The 19,393-nt window shown below is 36.9% G+C and overlaps 1 protein-coding gene and 1 long non-coding RNA gene across 7 annotated transcripts in view; one reads left to right on the top strand and one right to left on the bottom strand.

Moving 5' to 3' along the window:
• Nucleotides 1-14,626: 14,626 nt before the first annotated feature.
• LOC128821881 (uncharacterized) lies at nucleotides 14,627-17,405 on the bottom strand. 2 transcript variants are annotated; one of them, XR_008441262.1, is made up of 3 exons: nucleotides 16,597-17,405; nucleotides 15,403-15,487; nucleotides 14,627-15,301 (listed from the first exon to the last, which is right to left on the bottom strand). It is a non-coding gene; the product is annotated as an uncharacterized LOC128821881 (long non-coding RNA). The 2 variants fall into 2 exon arrangements; XR_008441263.1 differs by having other exon boundaries at nucleotides 14,627-15,265.
• A 265-nt stretch (nucleotides 17,406-17,670) lies between these two features.
• Nucleotides 17,671-19,393, top strand: part of SPEF2 (sperm flagellar 2) — a 74,455-nt gene continuing 72,732 nt past the window's right edge. For all 5 annotated transcript variants that reach the window (XM_054002416.1, XM_054002415.1, XM_054002414.1 and 2 more), the window contains exon 1: nucleotides 17,671-17,765. In XM_054002416.1, the coding sequence (XP_053858391.1) occupies nucleotides 17,708-17,765 (58 nt within the window). In that variant the 5' untranslated portion in view covers nucleotides 17,671-17,707. The remainder of the gene's footprint in view (nucleotides 17,766-19,393) is intronic.

Below are 19,393 nucleotides of genomic sequence, written 5' to 3'. Positions count from 1 at the left end.
TACTATACTCTTGCAGAACAGGTCCTTTTCATATTATTCTTTATTTAACAGTAAGAAGAGGTTCAGTTTTCAGCAGACCTGAATTTTGCAAAGGTTTGTAGCAAAGTTCAAAGAACTCAACAAAACTGCATTTCCAGAAGAGGTGGCTTCAATGGATATTGAAGTGGCTTTCATGAAGATATTTTACTGGAATTAGCACTCACTATCTGGAAGAAGATACACTAATGGAAAAACCCAAAGAAGGAAAAAATGAACATGCTGCTCTTTAGAACTCTTCCTGTGAAAGGTACAAAAAAAGCATATTTGCCATCCCTGGATGGCACAGAAAAGTATTTAATAATTTATCATATCAGCTGCCTAGAACATACCTGGGACTTCTATTCCCTGGGGAAAGAAAATTTTAATTCAATTTGCTTCAAGACTGATCACATTGGTTAAGCCATGTCATTATGATGGCTAAGAGCCAAATTTCTGTCCCATTACACTTGGAAGTGTAATGATGATGGATCTGCTGTGTAATTCATCCACAAATTATTTATCTATTGTGATAATTATGGATGCAAATAATATCTGCAAGGACAGAGATGCATAATTTTTCTCACTGCTGTCTCAAAGATTGGAGAAGATCACTCAATGGCCAACAAATAATGATTGTATGATTACACGTACAAAACTTTTGATAACGCTGCCCAGTGCAGAAAACTTCTGCGTATTTCAAATGGCAGACTAATAGAGATGAAGAAAAGGTGCAGCTGTTTTTTTCATTAACAAATCAATAATTAAATGCAATTGAGGATTTAAACTAACATTAATTATTTCTAATATTAACTGCCACAAAGCCTTAGCCCAGTTGATGTCTGAAGAGCAACTGGCATTATCTACAGATCACTATTGATGTGATTATCATATCAATAACTAGTTCTAATATTGCTAGAGAGTATTAGTTAAATGATAACAATTGTTTCATGTTCCCCTTTTGGTTCTCTTGTTACTACAGGTAGACTTATATAGAGTGAAAATAAAAAGATGAATTTAGGAAAAAAACTACGATTATAGAAAGTAAACCTCCTATGTAATATAGCCATCATATATACCAAAATCACTGTTGATTTCACAAACACCTCCTCAGCTTTCAATGGTCATAAAATAACTCTTCCTGAGTAGATCCATTTAATCATATCAATCATAATCCAAAAATGCTCCTCAGTATTAAGAGGAAGCTGCCTAGGACATAGTCCACTCATACATTGATACATCTCTTCAAAATCAAGACCAAATACTTCATGGATTGAAATTTGTCATCATTATGCTATCCAATTTCGTTTTGACTCCAGAATTGCAAACATTTCTTCAGATTCCAAGAACAAATTCTGACTCATCACATATGGGGGACAGTCTGAGGTACAGCAGCAAAACTCCTCTTACCAGTGTACATTTTATTCATTCACCCAGACCTGGCTACCGATGCTCTTTTACCAGCTAGGAAAACGTCAGTCTTAATCATGACCACAATTTGCACTTTAACTCACCTTCTGGGCAACCAAGTGCTCTATAAATAAAACATTATCCAAAGCCATTTAGACTTGACCGTTAGAATATAAAATCACCATCTACTTTGTTCATGCAAATAAAGAGTAAAGGAAGTCAATGGAAATTCATTTGCATTGACTTCTACTTCTGTATCCAATTATTTATCTAATCATTCAGGTACTGCATGGCTGTGTTTGCCTGATAGGAATATTAATTCCAGTGACTGGGGGAGACTGTGCATTGAGAGCAGGAAATACCTTTTGCTTAGCATTTAACACATACTTCTTCCTTCTTTTCATGTTCCTCAGAGGCTAACTTAGTAGTCTTACAGGTATACTGTTATTAATTTAGAAAATAATCACTTTTTATGGCTGTGCCTGCATCAAGTTTTCCCTTGATTTAAAAATCATGTACCTCACTTCAGGAAGAAGCAATTAACAGACAGTCCATCATCTCTTAGAGCAGGTTATTCTCCTCATACCCAGTTAAATTACACAGTACCAAGTCATTCTTGTACCAGCTTAATAACTTAAAATATTTAAAAGACAGTAGAAGATATTATTTCTTTCCCAATATCAATATAGTATTATTAAAAAGAAAACCTCAGCAAGTTTGAAAAGCAGATTCTTACGCCAGTTCAAAATTAATTCTCTTTCCAATATTATTGTTCTTTCTTTTTTTGACAGTGACCACTGTTAAAGTGAAGATAAAGATTTTCTCTCAGGACCAAGAAAAGTAATTGCAAGTTGTGTGCCACTCCCATTTTCATTTTTTAAAATGTATCTTTTTAAATATACCTCATGCAGTAAGCAGAAAACATTGAGTAAGTGTGGTGGTACATTCCTTCTGACTGCGTTGTGAACTCAGAAATGCTCATGAGGCCTTAGCCTTGACGAACAGCACCTGGACTAAGCTCTTGAGCTTATCAGAAATACTGTCTGCTCCCAAGAACTTGTGCTGTGTAGCACAAACCACTTTGGAAACTTATTTTTCCTGTCTGAATAACAGCTTCAGTGGAACAAGATTTTTGTAACTGAAGTTGCTACCTGAATTGTGGCCAAGATTGAAGATGAGTATGACTTAAGTAAATTCTCTTATGACTGTAGAAACAGTGGTCCCAAGCAGACCTGTCATTTCAGAAGGAATATCTTCTCAGAACAGATAATTTTTGGTTGGTTTTAGTTTTAGGTAGATTGATTTTAGGTTCTTGTCCAATTTTTCCTGTGTGTGCTTCAACCATTGAGTAAGTAGAATGAATCTTGCTGATGAACTTTGTTGCACCATCAGTTAAATATTAAAACGGCCTTGGCCACCACCTTTGCTGGTAATTCTTTGAGAGACCTAAAATAATCATCTGCAACAGTAAACTGGTAATGATGAGTATTTTCTCTCAACTCTAACCTACAGATTTATAATGAGACAGCTTAACACAAAAGGTATAACACTATGTATGTATATACATGAGTTACATATGCTCACATAGACATAGATATATATACACATAAAAATAGATATATTCACTAAAATTTATTCTGAAATAATGGAAACGTTTACACATATGATCTATCAATGTTAAAAAAATCCCACCATAAGGCAAATACGTATCTGCCTTTATAATCACATAATCTGCTTCCAAAATTTGTTGGCATGTGTGCAAAAAATCCCATATTCTTGAAAAAAAACAGGAAGTTAATGAACTTTCCATTAGAGAAAAGTAAACAAAAAGCAACCAAGAAAAAACATACGAAAAATATGCAAAACCATGTCTATTCATAATATTTAATTTAGCTTTTCATGTTAAAACATTCAAAGGAAATCAAGAAGCTAAGGTATATACAAAAAGTAACTTAACAGCAAAAGCATAGGTAAAATTTTAAGGACTGTAAAAGGTAAAAATACTCTTTCAGAATGACCAAAATGGGATCAAGGTGAGAAACAGATAATACGCAAAAAGTGACAGGAGAGCATTAGATTGATGATTCTTTTATAGTTTAACTTCTTTTATGAAAACATCTTACAATCTAACCTAAAATTAAAGAAAAATATGGTAACACTATATCCACTTCCAACAATGTAAAACAATTCAGTTGCAGGGGGTTGGAACTAGATGGTGTTTAAGGTCCCTTCCACCCCAAACCATTCTATGGTGCTATGAAATTATAACAGACATATTAAACTTAAGACCAATGATAAGGCTGCAGGGCCAGATCACCAAAGCAGCAGAGTTTAGGCAACAACAAATATATGGCCTCTGTCTGCTACAACTGCTAGTTTAATATGTGATTTCAGAGATTGTCCCTCAGTTAAAAAATAGGCTACAACCTATTTTTGTAGGGACAATAAAAGAAATGGATAGCTCAGCATCCAGCTGTACATAGCACACTAAGAGTTAGTCCCAAGTTACATCAACTAATGAGCTCCTACCAAATAAGACATGCTAAAAGCCAAATGCTAAACTAAGAAGAAAAAAAAAAAAATTAGAAAATATGGTTTTACCTTCATCTCACACATGTTCTCAGGCATCAGCATCTTCTGTATTTAACTCCTATCATAAATGGATTTCTGAGTTATGGCAATGGAATAAACAGTAATTACTAGCAATAACTATAAATTACAACGTATAATTTTCTACTTCATTTAAACACATAATCTGCCTATACAAGCAACAAAAAGACCACACCTGTCACAAATGAGATCCAGCATATTGATCATAATGTCAAGTCAAACTGGTTCCTAGTGATTTTGCTGCTGTCATTTTGTTGCAAGGACTACTGTTTTGTGCCATAGTATTTGATTTTCTTTTCTTTAAAAAAAAGAGTATGAAATTGATTGAATAATGAACAAGATCCTAAATTAGGGGGGGAAAACCCCATAATCCAAAAAGACAGAATTTCATATTATACCAAATTTAAAATTGTAAATTAAAAATACTAAGTTGCTTAAGAACCAAAATAAAACTGTTCACATATATGAAAAAAAATTTCCAAGTTTACAACTTGACTGAAAGCAAGTCTTCACACTCAGTGTTACAGTACTGAAGCCAAATATTAGAAGAAAATAGAAATGGTTTTAAGCAGATTACACTGGTTCTCAACAATCAACTACAACCTATCTGTTCTGCTCAGGAGCCATAACAGTATACTGGAGTATGAAAAACAAGGTCACTTTAAGTCTAGGTCTTGTGTGACTGTGATATGATATGGCAAATGTGGTCATTTTCCCATTAAAATAATTCATCATTAAAAATTTTCTTAGATTTTCATGTTACTGACATTTTAAGGACTGAGTAAGGAAATATATCAATGCTCTCCAGCTAAACAAATAGAATGCACTTCCTTTAATTCTTTTTTCTCTCACAAAACACTTTCTTTTTTATTGCTTATGAATGGAGTCTGAATTAAAAGGCCTGTGCTTCATCTATTTTATTGTTTTACTGATTTTTTTTTTCTACACAGCTTCACACCTAAGATTCTAAAAAAAATGGTGATTTTTTTTCCCCCCAAAGAAATTAATCTGAAGCTCTTGATCCAATTTGCTCACATTCAGGGTTACTACTCATTGCTGACATGCTCTGGGAAAGTGGCATTCCTATTCTGTGAGGCACGTCCTATACAGAAAAACTGCTTTAATGAGAATTACTTCACTAATAGTTGTGTAATCTCTATCCTGAACTTGATTGTTAATGATTTTATCTTACTGCTTTACATACTTGCTGGCTTGAAGGTGGTGAAATGTTTCCAAGATTTCAATGCACCAGCAATACAGAATTTATGTGCTTCATGCCTTCATATTACATAATGAAAGTGCTTATCATACCTTGGCAGTTTTTGAGAACACTGTGATAAATCCAGGTCCACTAAGCAGTTTGTTAGCTGATTTCTGTTTATCTTAAAAACATTGTAATGGTGATATACCTGCATTTTTAAGCTGTCAGTAATGACAATATTTCACAAAATCATAAGCATGGCATTTTAGGAACTTAGGCTTAACTTCTTTGATCGCTAAGTTAAACATTACACATAATTTTTTCGTTGTAAATACTTTTTTTTTTCTGGCTGCTGTATATCAGCAGATTGTTAAAGAGCTGATGATAGGATTTGCTAGACTCTATAATCATAGGGCAGAATTATTTCTCCTAAACTCACATATTATCCTCTTTCTTTTGTGGAGGTATCCTATATATTTAGATTAGGACTTCTACTTACATTGCCAAGATCTGATGTAAAATTCTTACATCACAGAATCATCAGGGTTGGAAGAGACCTTCAAAATCATCCAGTCCAACTGTCAACAGAGCACCACCATTATCACCCCAAGTGGCATATCCAGGCACCTGTAATGTGAAACCCTTGTGGAAAACGAGCTAGTTTTACAGATGGATTAACATATTTAAGGATTTTTGGTCTTCTAGTCATGAAATACACATGAAAAGAAATGGAATCTCAACTGAGTAAAGCAGAATAAAAAGTCCCCTCTTCAGTGAGAAAACAGACAACTTAGAGGAGAGATAGCAGAAAGAAATGTGAAGGACAATAAGCAGGTCTTGCATAAGAGAAAACAAAAGCTGGTAGAAATTAAGCTAGTATGCTTTCTGAGTACTTACAAGCTCACAGGAACAGTGGTCAGTGAAAAATTATAGTATCAACTGAGTAAGGAGGAGGAAGACAGGATCATAACAGAAAGCAAGCTGGAGAAATATTAGTAAGATTCAGCTAGGGTCTGAAATGGAACTTCTGTAAGAATAACAGTGGGTCTTCCACTATTTTTTGTGTTTAGTAGTTTTGCTCTTTCACACCACAGGGTTTGAATTAATACTCCATTTATTTATGAAACACTATTACAGAGAACTACAATTACAGCATTAAAAATGTAAACAGACTATATGTGGAATACACACTCCACCTGATTGTCTAAAATAAAAGGATAATTAAGGCTTGCAAAAGGAATAATATGTCATAGTATCTACAGATGTCTTAAGAACTTCTTGACCCATAGAAGGACAATGCATGCAAAATAAGAAATTAAATAATTTACATTTTTGCTCTCTCTCCATTTTTCCCTTTTAATGCTTTATGCTTCAACTCTGAAAACGAGCTTAGAAACTGAGACAAGTCTTTCAACTACATGGAAATAGTACAGAGTCCAAATGGTGACAAGGCACCAGCCAGACAGGGTCAGTATCACATTGAGGGTAAAGAGAACAACTGTAACCTTCTCATCAAGGGAAGCAGTGCCTTAGGCCAGGATTAACTTTTGAAAAAGTAAAATATAGAGCAATATTACAAGTTAGCATAAATTTCTAAATGGCATGCTTAAAGGTTATGGCCACTACACCTTAGCTCAGACTGTTAAAAGGTAAGTGAATAAGTGAACTGTCAACAAATTAACAGAATCTGGTAAGAATTTTACCTAAGCATTATCATTCATTTTATGTCTCTATCATATGTATTTTACTGATTATGACTGGATTTGGATTAAAACCAAAATGTCCCTCAACTCCAAACTGTTTTCTCCTTTACGTAACATAAATATCGCCAAATATCTCTTGCTAGACCAAACTGTAATTACAAGTAACTAACTACTTATACAGATTTGACACCTCCATTATTTACATCATTTATTCTTCCATTATTTGTCCTGAATTTCCTGTCGTTCATCACCATGCAAAACATGTTTTTTTCTGCTTGTTAAATTCCACATTACAATTTATGGCATCATAAGCCATGGCTGAACCACACCTGCATACTTTGAACAGTCTAAGGGATCATACCTGAAAACAAATGATCAACAAGAAAGTCTTCTTCACTGATGACGATACGTTCATCGTAGAGAAAACAAATGCTATAAAGATGAATGGAAAAAACTAACCATTTTTAAAAGTTTCTGTTGAGTAATTCAGACAGAGTATAATAAATTACAAGGTTCAACAAAACAAGAAGTTACAATTACTGAAAAACTATACTCCTAGGAGACGTTGTTCTACGTGCGGACATGTTATACACAGGATGGAAGTACCTACTTTAATCTTACAAAAAGGCTGGAAGTAGTAGCTCACAAAAACAGAAGTCAAGGGACAACAGAAACAAATTATCTAAGTGTCAGAAACTCTCATGAGGAAAGCAACATTACTTCCTCTGTTTCAAGAGAAGTAAGCTAGAGATATTTAATGAAAAAGCTATAGTCATTTTCTTCCTTTTGCACAAACAAATCCAAATAATACATAGCATTGGACAACAGAAAAGAAGATAATAGAGTATTTCAGTAAGAAGTGACCCAGAAAATGTTTAAAGAAGTTGTATTTCTGTAATTACTTAAATTTTAACGTCATGAAAACATCATTAAAAGAAAAACATCATTAAAACTGTGAGTCACATTTGAAATTCAGGGAAAAAAAGTAATTATTTTCTATTTTAATAAGTAACTTTATGGGAAAGAAACTACACTGCAGCAGTAAGAAAGCTATCACTATTTTTTTTTTGTTTATTTATGATTTGAAACACTGATCATTGTGTTTGCAAAAGAGCTTTCAAAATCACTATATGTTTTTAAAAAATATTTTAAAGCATATACACATGTGCTTGCACACCTATACACAGTCTATACCTAATTTTTGTTATGAATCTTCATTTATTTTTATTTTAGTTATATTTGACAATCTATATCTAGTTCTTCTCTTACCATGGAATCAAACTGTTAAAAACATTCATTAAAAAGGATTGTTGAACAAAGGTTCCCTAGGCAGCAAATTACAAGCAGCAGCTGTGTAACTCCACAAACAGAATTATGTGCATCTTAGGTTCTATGTCTCATATTATGCAGTATACTATGAAATTTTTTTTACATAACCTATGTACAAATATGGGATTAATTTGATACTCTATCAGCTGTAAAATCTGTCAGATACACTTATTTCTTGTTTCAAAATTAGAAGTGTTTTTTTATGCTTTACCTGGCCCGTTTAATAAACATCAGGCATTAATCCATTAAAAAAAACCCAAAAAAAACTCAAACTGAAGCACGGAATATAATTTATTTAAAATAAATTTAGTTGTGCTTGCCGTTTATAGCTTTGCACCTTTTCTTATTCCAAATGCAATGAAAAAAAAATTATATACTCATAGAAAACAAAAATGTACACCTCAAACTTGGGAAGACACCTTTCTCGAAGTGGAGGACCAGGGCTATTCTGTTCCAGTAAGATTCTTCTGATTTGTGCAGCATGTCTTGGTCATGTATCTGCAGCAGGTATCAGCTTTACTGAAAGAAATCTATGCTGCTATCCAATGGTAAAATGACCAAAAGATAGATCAAATTGACTTCACTTACATATCTTATTAATTACCATGCAAGAGAATTCTTGCCACAGAAAATGTGAAAAACTTATAAAATGCAAAAGAAAGAAGAATTTATTAAATTCTTATGAACAGCAAGAATTCTACTCAAGACTATAGTACATTTTCAAATCCTCTACTGAACAGAATTACAAAGAAACAAGAACTTCTACTAACAACTTGTTAGTGTTTGTATAAGAAAATATCTAATACAAGTACGTACCCACTATTGTAACTGCAGCTGAAAAAACTGCTTTGAATAGTGCAGCCTGAGCATCTGTATCTGTTATTGCCAAAGAGAACCAACAGTATGGTGAGAGGTATAAAAATACAACGGGCAGAATGAGCTTTGTTGTCAGTAACTACCACTGAAAAGAACAAAGAGCCACCTCTTTACTGACAATGAAGACAGATCTACCTGAGTATATGCCCAGATTAAGGATACTTCAAATTCAGTAAGGTTTCCAGAAGAGGCAGGAAGAGTGCATTCCGACAATTGTTAATGATTCATTCTGACAAATGCTGCTCCTCTGCTGCTAAAAAAGAACTTGTAATTGATATAATTTCTTTGGGAGCACTCATTCTGCATGAAAGGATAAACACACTGACAACTAGCTGATCCTAATATGAAAAAAACAGCTTCTGAAACCCAAGGGCAAAACAAGATATGCTAGACTTCGAACATAAACTGTATAAAATGAGTTAGAACTTACAGCATATGTTTGGAATAAAGAACAACCTACGCATGAAAATGGACATAATTATGCAAATTTTAAGGTACATGATCAATGGTTTTCCAAGGTATTTAGCAAACAAATACTCTTTCCAGTCATAAGGTTTTTTAAAGCTGGTGTATTCACCAACTGCTTTTGTGTATGCTTGACAGCCCAACCATATTTTCTTCAGTTTTAATTTCAAAATTAATTCAAATAACATTTCTCTGGGATGAAGCAGGACATCTATCATCCCATAGGGGAGAGAATTTCAAATCTGTAATCTGCAAAGACACTGATCTGTCCAGATAGCATGTGCCAAACATCCATATTCCAAAGGCCTTACAAAATACCTGCAGGAAAGGTACTGAAGGGGTTTTGGGCCTACCACTCCCCACATGACTCAAATGGACAAAGGGATAAATTTTTGCCATTGAACCTAAAAAACAATTCTAACAGTTTCTACCATCACTCTGGAGAATGAAAAGAAAATGGTTAGTGTTGCTACTTTAGAAATCTGACATAATACATAATTCAGAATGTGTGTAAATTACTTTCAAAACAAAATGCATGTATAAGCCTTGGTAGGACAGAAGGCTTGGGGCAGTAGATGAAAAGGAGAAGAAAGACACATCATCAGATGTAAAGACCTGAGGAATATGAAGTAGGAAATAAACAAATATATAAGTAATAATTCCGATTGCAGGAGAGAACAAGAATCAACAGAGCAAAAAGAACTGGAAATGGGAATAAGTGCAACAGCTGGAGAAAATCAGAGGCAGAGTAGCACACTGTTTTAGAGGCTTACTACTGGTTTAACCACAAAATTTTCTACAACGTTTCATGATTTGAAATGATCCATCAGTAACAGTAAGGCAGTCAATGCTTCACCACACAAGTTGCTAAATTTCTGTAATTTGTTTAAAATGCTTATCTGTGCCACAATTCAAAACATGAACAATTGGATGGCTTTTTCTTCATCTTTCACTAGGGCCTGTGTTCAGTCATTCTATATTAAATCAAACTTTTAAACTTTTAAACTTTTAAAAATTTTACAAATTTTAAGGCAGACTGTTTATTGCTGTTAAAATCTTCTAGTCAGACCACATGTAATCAAATAAGAAACTGCTTATGAATAATTCAAAGATTTTTAAAATCGCATTTCCGCAACCATTAAGCAGAAGCAGAATACTATCCCTGTCATTATCAGCAACTCCTACACTCAAGAAGAAAACATCTACTGGATGAAGAAGAAAAGAAAACATATATTGGAATCAGCCTGAGAGCAAAATTAATACTGGCTTAAGAGGAGAGAAATGAGCAACTTAAAAGATAAATCATTATTGTAGAAAATAAATTATATTCTGTGTACTAGCATTACTATGCCATGATGTACCATTAATTTTTTATTAAAGAAGTAACTGGGCATATTACCCCATAGTCTCTCATTTGTCTAGCTAGATCAAAATCACTTTGACTTTAACTATTTGCATCATCAGTTCTACGCTAATTAGCTAAGCACTGTTGATTAAAGAACAACGACGAAAACCTGATGTTTTACCAGGAATACTTCCAATGTAGAGCATGCTTGACCAATATTCCCTTTCAACATAACCAGAAAGAGCTATCCAAGGCTTTCAACTGCTGGCATTTGTTCCTAGAATTCTAGCCAAATTCCAGATCATTTGGTTACATTATGCTTACTTGAATTCCTTCTCTACTTCAAAAACAGACACACTATTCTTATTTTTATACTCTAAAAACATAACTGAATTGTTAGTACACAATAGCCATACTGTTTCTGAAAGAAAAAGCAGTTGCATTTCAGTAACCTCCAAGAGGATTCTAGTTACATTACACACACTCTTTAATAATGCTAGACAAAAACCACAGTAAAAGAATGTAGGACAAATGTGCACAGTTAATGAGCATTTATTGAATAACATGGATAAAATACTAGCTGATGAGGCCTTCAGAGTATTCTAAGTACTACTGAAAATGTTTCAGACCATTGTTTATAAAGCAATCCACCCATAAAATTATATACTTACAATTTAGCCACCTAGAAAAATCTGTTTGTTAACTGGATTTTTATCTTGGAGAAACACTATGCCAGAAAGTGAATTAAACTGTGCATGACAAAAATGAACCATCTGAACTTTACTTACTACTTTACTGCCTTCTTTTTTTCTAAAAAAAGCCAGCTGGAGAGAGCTTTCATTCATCTACACCAAGCACACAACTATTCTATACATAAAAGAATGACTACAAGAAAAATGTTCACATAATTTTAGTTCTGACTGTATTGTGACACAGATGTGAGTGGATATGTGGAATTACTGGGGTTGACTAAAACCATCTTCTGACAGTATGTTTTACATACAATTTCCTAAGGCAGAGAAATAGTGACTCAGAATTTCAAGGCTCTGCTTAAGCCATAGATTCCCTCTTTGTTCCATCCCTAATGGAGCCCTCTTGGCTAGCTACGTGTACCAGCCACATTCTTCAGTGAATCTTTGTTCAATTCCAGTCTCTAATAATCAACTTTTTTTATCCCTTGCCCACTGCTTTCCCCTACTACTACTTCTATTATCCTACTAAGGAAGCACAGAATCCTCAACACAAAACACCCGACTTTCTGATAGAGAAAAATAACCATAAAGGAAAGAAAGTGGTAATAAACCCAAAAATAAACTATTAAGAAGAAGGAGATGCTTAGAAATGGGTAATGAAATTCAGCGAAACCACAGCAACGTCTCCAAAATAAAAATGTCCTTAATTCCCCATTTCTTTGTTTCACATACTTGTTTAAAGCTGTATCAACATGTCAGTCTCTACTTCTCCTGTAATTTACTGTGTCCTTAAGATATGTATGAACTCATTCAGAGAGGTTCTAATGAGCTTACTACTTCTTTTCATTTTGCTTATGTGAATGTTTCATCTGTCAGGCATCTTGGTTCATTCTTTCCATCATTTACATGCAGCTTTTGCTGTTCTGATGCTTTATTTTACTCTTTTGATGCTTGAAATGGTTAAGAAGCATTGTCTGCCTCAAAGCTGCAAAATCTTTCTAAAAACTTTCAAAGTCATTAGTGGCTTTTTAAAAAAACAACCAAACTAACTAACAAACAAAAAACAAACCAAACCCCCATCAACTTTAGTAAGTCTCTGCGTAGTCTCACAAATTAAGCCAAATGGCATCAATATTTGAAATGCTATTCCACTCACATTCCTCTGTCCTCCATAGTGGATTGTAATTCCTGCCGAGCACGTCATATTGGAGATAACAAATTGTCACTTGAAGCTGAAAAATCCTTCAGTCCTTGATTTAAACAAGCAATTGCTATAACCGAACTAAATGGAACCATATTGTCTCAGATACAGCCAGAAAGATTTTGCTTAAGAAGATTAAATTATCTTCTTCCTTACTTAGTTGTCAGTACAAAAAAGAATCACAACAATCAGCCACAGAACTCCACTTGTTCCTCACTCTGGAAGCACTTTGTCCTGTCTCTTAAAAGCATCAGAACTTTGCTGCACTTCTCTTGCCTTAATCTTGCCCAGTAATTTACCTGCCCAGTGACTTACTCAAGGTGAACTAATAATCCATTTTGCAGTACAGAAAACAATACACCCAGTCACAATATTTTCCTGCACACAGCACAACTGTAACTTTACAAGCCTCATTATATATTATCAGTATTGAATACAGTTCTTAAATATAAAGAGATTATTTAACCAGTGAATGCAGATCTTGCATATGTATTGTATGCAGACCTGTTAGTATTGCTAAGTATTAGTTCTGCAACTACTTGAAGTGAAGGACTTTGTTTTGCAGGCCTGGTACAGGAGACTCACACCCTAATGATCTTTGTGCAGATAATAAAAAAATTAGAATATGGAAGCATCAATTCAACCTGAAAGTCAGATCCCTAACGTTCTTGTTTAAAAATAACAGAACAGTTAGAGAGCTGGGGGAAAAAAAAAAAAAAATCAGAGGATGCAAACTCAAAATACAGAAAATAATGCAATTCTTTGCGTAATGAAGGGTAATATGATTTTTTTCACACAAAGCCAGGTTAAGTTATGGAATTCCTTACCACAATCCACTCTCAATATTAAACATTTGCAGATACTCAGAATTGTCTGCATGTGTTCATAGAAGGAAAGGTTAATTGTATTAGCTTATGTCAATGCATAAAGTCCTTTACCACATTCAGTGGTGGCAGGGAGAATGTTCTGTATGGCAGTGGAGTATATGCTAACAGATCTTAGTATATGATTTCTCCCCATTTCTTCCCCAAAATCTTTTATTGATCATTGTTAGAGACAGAAGACCAGACTAGACCTACATGGGTTGTGACTCAATATAACTTGTCTTGTGGCAACCAAGAAAACCAAGTTAGAAGTCAGGACAAGCTTCCATAGTGCTATTCTAAGAATCAGTAGGGGCCATGGACTGAGAAATGCACCGAGCAACCACCTGTGGAAACACGTGGTAAGCACAAACCTCAAGATCATGATTTTTTTGTTTAGAGCTTAGTCCTTTTCCGTCCTCAGTACAGACATGAGGGCCCAGAAGAGAGCATATGTGAAGGACAAATAAATTCAAAACTAAGTTTTAAAGAGGACATGATCATTCAATCATTGTCAGAGGGGATAAATACCCTTGAGATTAGCTCAGGAGGTTAGAGCATAGTGCTAATAATGCCAAGGTTGCAGATTCAAACCCAGTATGGCCTTTTTGCTTAAAAGTTGCAATTGATGATCCTTGTGGATCCAACTTCCAACACAGACTATTCTGTAATTCTGTGATTCAAATAACGTAAAATGAATAATAAACTGGGAGGGAAGAGTGAAAAGAAGCCCTAAGAGAAGTGGAGGCTATTTAGCATCTTTGTAACTTCCCAGGAAACAAAAAAAAAAAAAATCCAAGGAAATAATATAAACCATAACATTACAAGTAAAAAAAAAAAATATATATATATATAGATATTTAAAAAAATTTAAAAGTATGTTTATAAACAATCTTGCTGATACAGGAAAAAGCAAATTTTGGTGCATAAAAGGAAGCTCCTTAACACAGACACTCTTTAATTACTCTGTTTTAGTTTACTGCTATTACTGTTGGCACAGCTTCACTCTACATGCAATTTAATTCAAGAATTCAGGTACTGCTTCATTTTACTTTTCTTAATCTTAGCTGTATTAAATTGCAGACTTAATTCCCCCATCAGTTTATTATCTTGAAGATTCAGAAGTATTTTGGTTATCCTTTTGTGATAAAGTTTATTGATATTCACCTTTAAAACTGGATTTCACCATTTTATTCTTTATGAGTAACACTATCATGTCCATGTTATTCAAAACTAATGTCCAAGAAAAGCTATAGGCTTGGTCACATCATTTTTTGTTCTTCATGTCCGCAGTTTCTTTCAGATGGGCAAAAGGAATGAAATGTAACAGATGATCCTTGACACTTCAATTTCTGCTCAACAAGTTGCTGTCTGGTGTCTTCTATTCCTTCAGCTATTATAAATTCAGCCTGTAAACAATCCTCTTCTGTTTCAAAGCAAGTCCACAATAAGATGCATGAAGTTTGAAATAAAGACAGAGCCTTAAGTGAATGATTCATATGCATTCCACAACCCCATATTGCTGACTAAAATCTACATCATTCGAAGTACAGTCCTGTGAAAAAACAGTTTGGAATGCCCAGTGGCATTCCTAGCAGAGATGTAAAAAAACTGAGAGCACAAGAAGTATGCAATGTTATTATTTTAAAACACTGGTGTTTTCAGCAAAGGTAGAATGAGGGAAACACTTACTTTATTTGTTTTCTGCAGTTATTTTCCTTTACATGCTCTTTGGGCTCAGCTTTCACAGTGCAGAACACTGACATCTTTCCAAGTTCTTAAATTCAGGGAAAGAATGAAGTAAAATTTTATTAATACATTATCCCATCACTTGTCAGAATAAAGAAAGCTACATTAATTTGTTAAAACAGATATAGATGAAACAGCAACCCACTACTGAATTTAAACATGAAATTCCACGTATTTTTCATATTTCTAGCTTATCTGTGTAAGATTTTATTATGTCATCTCAACAGATAGAAAAATTCATGTTAATTTTAAACAAAATCAGGTGTTTAGAAATGCACTGAATATGATAGTGAACTTGACGGAATACAGTCAATAAAAAAAAAAAAAATCTGAAGACACAGGAAGTACCAGCCTTTCAAAGTCAGAGGTGATATGGAAAGAAGTTCTATACTTAATATAAATCAATTCTAGTTTGCATGTTTTAAATTAACATAAGCTACTGATAATGACTACTTGTAGCAACAGCTAACTGTATATCAACATAAATACACATACATTGGTTTCTGGAGGCAAGGAAAGAATTCCATGATAAAGCTAAAATATGTTTATTCTTTCCTCGCTGAAACACCAGAAAAACACTCTGATGATAGATTCACCCACTATAAATACAATCATAAAAATATTAAAAATTTGAACTTTTTCTTCCCCTAAAATGTGTGAATTTTCATAAGTTCAGATATATGCAAAATTTTGAATCCTTAAAAGAATATAAATATTAATTTAAACATCTGTCCTAAAAGTACTTCCTCCCTCTTGAAGTTTTCTGTTACTTCACTCATTCATATGCCACTGACTTTACACTGACCTTTTCAAGATTTATAAATACCTGCTCAGTTATACATTTATATTCTTATTCTCAAGGATTTAATTTGATTTAAAGCACACCCTCTGTCAAAGCACACAGATTTAATTTGAGGAATTCTGTTTGTTCTCAAGGAACAGAACCTGTAACATTCCAAGTTAACTGTCACTTTTGAAAATTATCATTAGCTTTTCATTAGCCACTAGATCACCTTGTTCCTGCCCTTTGTAGCAAAAATAATCCTTCACAATTCCGTATTGTGCTGAAAGCTACTTGAAAACTTGAGTAGTTAAAATAACTTTTCCAAGAAAAAAAAATATGGCCTATTTAAATACCCACTGTGTTGCAGTGCATTTTCCAGATGTAGCTCTCTTCCCTGTTGCTCTGGCGTTTTGTTACACGCGCTTCAAATAGGAGCACTGGAACCAGTACATGGCTGCCTCAGTGTGATTCTAAAACAAAGATGACTTAACGCAAACAAGAGCTGAGCAAAGCCAGTCTCGGCGGGGCTCGCCCCAAAGCGGGCTGGGCTCCCGCCCGAGCAGCTGTCTGGCACAGGGACGCTGCCGCGCCTCACACCAGCAGGGTCGCTGGAGCACACCGCCCTGCATGTGCAGCGCGCGTTCCGGGCTGCCAGCGCTCTTCTCGGCACTCCTTCATTCTTCCTCCCCCATTCCACACGGCGCCAGCACAGTAAAAACGTGTGCTCTTATGAAAACGGATTTGGGAAAAATCACCCTGGATTAATTCCCTTTCTCCCGACAGGCTGTGCTTTGCAGAGTCACAAGAATCAATCAGGTTGAAAAAGATCTCTGGGGCTGATCTCGTCCAACCTGCGAGTCAGCACCACCGTGGTCAAGCAGACCACGGCACTGAATGCCACGTCCAGTCTTCCCTTGAACTCCACCATCTCCTTGGGCAGCCCATTCCAGTGCCTAATCATCCCTTCTGCGAAGAAATTACTCCTGATTCCCAGCTTTTCGATTTCTGCCCTGCACTACCCCCACCAGCTCACGGGCGCCGGGCTCGCGGCGGAACAGGGAAGTGGCTGTTTAAATAAACACACGTGCACCGCGCAGCCGGGGCAGGCAGCGCTCCCGGGGCGGCAGCTCCGCGCCGGCAGCCCCACAGGACTCCGAGGCTGGGGAGAAGAATGCGCACGGACCCGTAGCATCCCGCCTCGTCCCCCGGAGCGCCGGGCTCGGCCGGGCCCGGGCCCGGGCCCGGCCCCGCCTCAGCCCCCGCCCGCCCAGCGCCTCCCCCGGGGCCGCCCCGCCCCGCCGCGCGCTCACCTTGCTCTGCGCCCGGGGACGCCCGCCCGCCCGCCGCGCCTGCGCACCCGCGCCGCCGCGCGCCCCGCCTTCGCCTCGCAGGGACCGCCTGCGGTCGCCGCGGCAACGGGACGCGGAGCCGGGCGGCGGCGGCGGCCGCGGGGCGCCTCACACCATGTCCCAGATCCTGTGCGAGTGGCTCAACCGGGACGTGAAGCTCTCCCGGCGCATCGGTGAGTGGGGCCCCGCTGCGCGGGGACAGGCAGGGCCTGGCCGCGGGGACAGTGGGGTCAGCGGGGTCAGGGTCGGGCCGTCGTGCCAGGGGTTCCCCCGCGGCCACCCCCCTGGCGGGCCCGCCCCCTTCCCGCCACCACGTGCCTCCGCATAAACATTTTTAGCCTTCTTGTGAAAGGCAGGGACTATAGAATCCGTGAGTGCTGGAGAAGACCTTCAGGACCACCGCGTCCAACTACGCAACCAGCAGTGCCCCTGTAACCCCTGAACCACAAAACCACATCACCCAGCGCCAGATCCAGACACCTCTTGAGCACCTCCAGGGACTTCACCTTCCAGGACAATATATTCCTATGCCTGAAAATTTTCAAGCTGCAGTTAATTCTCCTCAAGAGATGGAAAGTGCTCAAACTTAAAGTGCTAGTAAGGACTAGAGAATAAAAAATAGTTTAATATGTTTGGAAAGTAGAGCTTTGTTTTGAATGGCAGCTGTTGTACTGGCATTGGAAAAGCATTTGCTCTGCAAGGAAGAAACAAAACCCTCAGGAAAATTAGAGAGATGGACAATCTCCAGGTGTATGAAGTTTAATAAGGTGCCAAATTCTGCATCAGGGATGGGGCAACCCTTGTTATATGTATAGACTGGGGAAGATGATGCTGGAAAGCAGTGCCATGGAAAGGGACCTGGGGCTCCTGGTCAATGGCAAGCTGAACACGAGCCAGCAGTGCCCTGGCAGCCAGGAGGGCCAACCCTGTCCTGGGGGCATCAGGCACAGCATCAACAGCCGGGCAAGGGAGGGGATTGTCCTGCTCTGGTCTGCACTGGGGTGATCTCATCTCGAATGCTGGGGGCAGTTTTGGATGCCACAGTGTAAGAAAGACATGAAACTATTAGAGAGTGTCCAAAGGAGGGCAACGAGGATGGTGAAGGGTCTGGAGGGGAAGCCATGCGAGGAGTGGCTGAGGTCTTTTGGGCTGTTCAACCTGGAGGAGACTGAGGGGAGACCTCACTGCAGTTTCAACTCCCTTATGAGGGGAAGAGGAGGGGCTCTGTGGTGACAGTGGCAGGAACTGAGGGAGTGGCCTGAAGTTGTGTCAGGGGAGGTTTTGGTTGAATATTAGGAAAATGGTCTTCCCCAGAGGGTGGTTGGGCACTGGAACAGGCTCCCCAGAGAAGTGGTCATAGTACCAGCCTGACAGAGCTCAAGAAGCATTTGGAAAATGCTCTCAGGCATGTGGTGTTTGACACCTAGGGTTTGCTGTGAAGGCCCAAGAGTTAGACTCAATTCTGATGGGTCCCTTCCAACTCAGCATATTCTGTGATTCTATGATTGTATGAAGAGGAGCACTTTAGAGCTAGCTTTTTTGTTTATCTGCATTTCATATGGAAAATCTAGTAATTATAGTTTATAGATATTTTCACAATCTCAGTGGCAATTATGATGATGGTTGCATTTTAACACTGAAAATTAGAAATTACTATGTAAAGCTGATGCTGTGAAATGACTACACAGAAAGTATATTTATTTGTGATTTGAAAACTATTACTGTTTGATCAATCTCCTAAAATTTCTTTGAATTATTTATTAAACTTTGGATTTAGTTTTGTTATTAAAATAATAACAAG

The sequence above is a fragment of the Vidua macroura genome, chromosome Z (assembly GCF_024509145.1).
Source record: "Vidua macroura isolate BioBank_ID:100142 chromosome Z, ASM2450914v1, whole genome shotgun sequence".
Lineage (NCBI taxonomy): Eukaryota > Metazoa > Chordata > Aves > Passeriformes > Viduidae > Vidua > Vidua macroura.
The sequence above is the reverse complement of the archived record's forward strand: the minus strand, read 5'-3'. Positions and strand labels throughout refer to the sequence as shown.